Here is a 5178-nt window from a genome sequence, read left to right on the forward strand (position 1 = left end):
CTGCCTGGCCCAGCTGATGGCCTCCAGCACCAAAGTGGCTGCATTTCATTGGCACAGTGGATCCTTCAGGATGAAAGGTTTTAAGAGATTTACAATACAAGGCCAAATTCTGAGGCTGGGACACGTACTTTGCTCAGACCTCACTGAGGCAAAACACCCCTTGGAATAAGAACTCAGTAAAGACTTCAGGAACCAGCTGTGTGTTAATGCACTGCCACTGTCACTTCCTCTTCCACTTAAAGATCTGGCTGTTAATTGGGGGCTGTTACCTGCTTTTTATCTGCTGGACAGCATGGAGCTGCTAGGACTCCTCACTGAACAATTATAAGAATTTTTCAACATGAGTAAGACATATTTTCTCCAAGCTTCATTTGAGAAATTGGCTGAACTGTTATGCCATAACATTTCAAAAGACAATTCAGCCAGAAGCAGACACCCGGCCTGGGAAATTTCAGTCCAAACACCTAAAATTTGACACACTTCCAAGCAACTGAAAATGACGTCTTCTTACTGAGGTGTGTCTTAATCATTGAAGACTAAGGGCTATCCACAGTTCCACTGTCCTCCTCTTCTTACAGTTAGGAAGTTTTTCCTGAAATTTAATTTAAATCTGGTATGGTGGAAGTTTGAAATAATTGCCTCTGGTCCTGTCCTCTGTGGTAAGACAAAACAGCTTTCCTCCACCTCTTTATGGCAGCCTTTCAAGTATTTGAAGAAGGCTATCACGTCCCACTTAATCTCCTCTTTTCCACACTAAACATAACAAGTTCCTTCCACCTTTGGTCTTATGGCTTGTATTCCATCACTTTAGTCATCTTTGTCACTCACCTCTGGATCCTTTGCAGTTTCTATACATCCTTCCCATACATTGGTGACCATAATTATACACAGTACTCCAGCTGAGGCCAAACCAGTGCTTCATAGAGGAATACTATCACATACTGTGACTTGAATGCTATGCCTCTGCTAATACAACTTAATGTTGCATTTGCCTATTTTGAAACAGCAAAAAAATCCAAACATCAATCTAACTCTGGTGTAGACATGAAGATGTAAACTTAAGATTTCTTCCATCCACCTAGCTACCACTTCTCGGGGAGGTGGATTACCTATGCTGATGGAAGGAGCCCTGTCTTTGGTGTAAGTAGTGTCTACAGAGAAGTACTAAGACAGCGCTGCTATAACATTTTAATTGAAGACAAGCCTTCAGGCAGATTTTGCAATAAAGCATTCAGTCTGGATCTGCCGACAAGAAGAATTGGAGAATCCACCACTTCCCTTCTCAGTTTGTCCCAACAGTTAAGCACCCTCCGTGCTGAACATTTGGCCATTAATTCCAGCTGGAATTTGTCTGTGTTCAGCTTCCACCCATTGGGCCCTGCTTTGCCTTTCTCCTCTAGATTACAGAGCCCGTTGCTACCCACGGTTATCTCCCCATGAAAGTGTCTGCTTGATCAGTCTTTTTGATAACTTAAATAGATGAAACCCTTCAAGTTTTTCATGGTCCGGCTTTTTCTCCAGCCTCCAATCATTTTTGTGGCTCTTTTCGGCACCTTCTCCAATTTTTCTCATCCTTTTAAAGTGTGGACCCCAGAAATGGATGCAATCGGTTTCACAAATGCCATGTGCAGAGGTAAAATCCTTCCCCTGCTCCAACTCACCACTCCCTTGTTTATACATCCATGGATCATATCAGCCCTTTTGGCCACAGCATGGCACTGGGAGCTCACAATGAGTTGGTTTTACACAACAACTTCTAAATCCTGTTCAGCTTCCTTGCACTGTATAATACAGTGTCCAAGACTGTGGGTCAGGCTTGCATTTCCTGTCACGAGAGGATAAGTTTTCATTTCACTGTATTAAAACATTTTTTTTTTTGCATGGGACACACTTACCAATGCTCCGGATCAATCGGTATGCCTTCCCGGTCCTCCTCATTGTCACCACTCTGCCAATCTTTGGGTCATCTGAAAATTTTTCTCTGCAGTGATTTTCTATGTCCTCTCAGATCATTGATGAAAATATTGAATAGCATTGGTCCTAGAACTGATCCCTGCAAAACCCCACTACAAACAGCCCCATTCACTGATAATGACCTATTAGCAATTGGTTTTTGCGATCTGTCAGTTCACCAGTTTTAGTGTATTTTATGTGTGCACTACTGACATTGTAGAGGGGGGAGGGATAGCTCAGTGGTTTGAGCAATTGGCCTCCTAAACCCAGGGTTGTGAGTTCAATCTTTGAGGTGGGCCACTTAGGGATCTGGGGCAAAATCAGTCCTTGGTCCTGCTAGTGAAGGCAGGAGGCTGGGCTCAATGACCTTTCAAGGTCCCTTCCAGTTCTAGGAGATAGGGTATCTCCATTAATTATTTATTTAGAGTGTTAATTATTTTATCTCAATGTTTCCCCCGAATAAATCAAATGCCTTAGAAAAATCAAAGCTTATTGCATCTGCATGGTTCCCTTGATCAGCAAAATGTGTACTCTATTAAAGGGATGAAATCAGGTTTACTTGACAAGACCAGGTTTGCCTAAACCCTGTAGTGAATGGCATTACTTATATTATAGAATGTTTTTCTTGAACTAATTCCATACCAGCTTTTCCATATTTCCTAACCTTCTCAAATCTTTTTTTTTTTAAGCAGTACTTTAATTTTTTTAATGCTTATAAATTTAAAAAGAATTTCCCTAAATCTTTTCTAGGATTCCTTTTGTTCTTAACATACCTAATAACCTCCTTTTTGTAATCCTCAACCCTGCCAACTATGGATTTTCCCCTGATGTCTTCAACGTCCCTTATCAGTTTTCATAACTTCCGATATTTGTTGCTGGCTATTTTCCCTTTTGCACATTGGTATACATGTATCTTCCCCACTCTAATTCCTGCCTTTACTTTGCAACTGCACCGGCTTTTTAGCCAAAGGTTTTCACCTTCTTGACTGAGGAAACATGACTTTTTTCGCTATCTAATGATCTCTGTTAAAAAACACTCTCAATTTTCATTCCCATATTTTGTCTAATTATTTCCTTCCAATCAGTTTTGATGATAGTTTCCCTCAGCTTTGGGGAATTAGAACTTTAGCAGCACTGTGTGTCTATAGAAACTATAGGTTTGGTGTTCTCTGTTTGTCCATATTAATATAATCAGATCCGTTCCTTATTTTGCTATGTTGTACCATATGCCCCCTTGTTTGTCTCGTCTCTAAACAGCCTCAGACTTTTCAGTCTGTCCACATACGGCAGCCTCCCCATTCTCATCGCCTGTCTTGGAAATCCCCTTTTTATTTGCTATATCCTTTATAGAGACTGGGTGACCAAAACTGAGCATGTGTCCAGAGCAGGTTTTTCTCCATTCCATTCCTAAGGCATCCAAATATTGTTTTTGTTTTGGCCACTGCTGTGAATGAGAAGGTGTTTCTCTGGAGCTGCTGTCAATGATGCTGAGGTCTTTTCTCTGAGTTGTTTTCTAGTTGGGATGTTTCCCCTAGCACATGTCTTTGCAAAGGTTTGGGTTTTTTTCTACTCTCATATTTTAAGCAAACAGATGAAAGGGGAACTCCCTACAGCATGGATTCTCTAGCCTAGCTTTCATTGAATTAGGGAACAATGATTGATAGCCAATATGCACACTCATGTTTCCTGTTGGTGACTCTTAAGGTTTCCCCCACTATGACGTGCAAGAATTATTGATGCATGGAGCATCATAATATATTGATTTAGCATAGCAATGTTCAGTTGTTCATAATTCATTTATTTAAATAATGAGAATGTCATTTCTCAGTGTATAAAGAGCAACCAATCTACTTCACCCACAAGAACAGCCTCCAGTAGTGCATATAGTGTCTCATATTAACATTGTCTCTCCATCCAGGCATTTGTACTTCAGCCATCACCCTGGACCCTGGGCACATACAGGAAGTTAGGGGAACCTACGGTGCATGCAGGAGACACCGTTCTGCCTCAGAGTTGGACACCTTCTCCCCTACTCCATGTCAGATTCCAACACAACCGACTTCACCAACCCCTCCACTTTCATCCTACTGGGCATTCCTGGCCTGGAGATGGCCCATGTCTGGATCTCCATCCCCTTCTGCACCATGTACGCCATAGCTGTCTTGGGGAACTTTTCCATCCTGTTCATTGTGAAGAGGGAGCAGAGCCTCCATGGGCCCATGTACTATTTCCTCTGCATGCTGGCCATCTCTGACTTGGTCCTGTCCACGGCCACCGTGCCCAAAATGCTGGCAATATTCTGGTTCAATTCCAGGGAGATCGATTTCAGTGCCTGCCTCACCCAGATGTACTTCATTCACTGCTTTACAGGGATGGAGTCTGGGATCTTAGTGGCCTTAGCTTTTGATCGCTATGTGGCCATCTGCGATCCCCTGAGACATTCCACCATCCTGACAAATTCTGTTGTGGCCAAGATTGGCCTGGCCGTGGTGCTGCGTGGCGGCATACTTGCATTGCCCTATCCCTTCCTAGTGAGGCGGTGGCCATATTGCAGAACCAACATCATCCCCCACTCTTACTGTGAGCACATAGCTGTGGTGAAGCTGTCCTGTGCCGACACCCGCCTCAGTAGTTACTACGGCCTCTTTATTCTATCCTCTGTGATTGGTCTGGATATCATTTTTATCACAGTGTCATATATCCAGATCCTCAAGGCCATCTTCAGCCTCCCCACAAAGGATGCTCGGCTCAAGACTTTTGGGACCTGCGGCTCCCATCTTTGTGCCATCTTGGTTTTTTACATCCCAGATTTCTTCTCTTCCATTACGCATCGGTTTGGCCATAATGTGCCCCTGCATTTCCTCATTCTCATGGCTAATGTGTACCTTTTGGTGCCCCCTTTGTTACACCCCATCATCTATGGTGTGAGGACCAAACAGATCCGGGACAGGCTGCTCCGGCTCTTTTCTCATAAAGGGACCTAAAAGTTTTTCCCTGGTGATATGGCTGTCAGGCAAAGCTCCGTGTAGAGTTGGCTGGTGATATGGTGCTGGGCCCTCTTCCCTGAATCAGTTTCTGGGCAGTCAGAGAGACATTAAATCCTTTCCTGACCTCATTTTGCTGTGTCAGCATGATAAACTGGGGAATCAGTCTATGTACAATTCAGTGGGTTGCCAGCTTTTTAATTTCTGGAAGCTGGACCCCCAGCACCACAACCCTTAGACT

At 43.4% G+C, this 5178-nt stretch overlaps 1 protein-coding gene across 1 annotated transcript; it reads left to right on the forward strand.

Annotated features, from left to right (window-relative positions):
• Window positions 1–3938: 3938 nt before the first annotated feature.
• Window positions 3939–4937, forward strand: LOC128830277 (olfactory receptor 52E4-like). The gene has a single exon (XM_054016072.1). The coding sequence runs from the start codon at window positions 3939–3941 to the stop codon at window positions 4935–4937; it is 999 nt and encodes a 332-aa protein (XP_053872047.1).
• Window positions 4938–5178: the final 241 nt, after the last annotated feature.

Source organism: Malaclemys terrapin, chromosome 1, assembly GCF_027887155.1.
Source record: "Malaclemys terrapin pileata isolate rMalTer1 chromosome 1, rMalTer1.hap1, whole genome shotgun sequence".
NCBI lineage: Eukaryota > Metazoa > Chordata > Testudines > Emydidae > Malaclemys > Malaclemys terrapin.

Bases quoted from the DNA above. Each gene is read 5' to 3' on its own strand.
- LOC128830277 (XM_054016072.1), top strand. From the start codon at position 3,939: ATGCAGGAGACACCGTTCTGCCTCAGAGTTGGACACCTTCTCCCCTAC.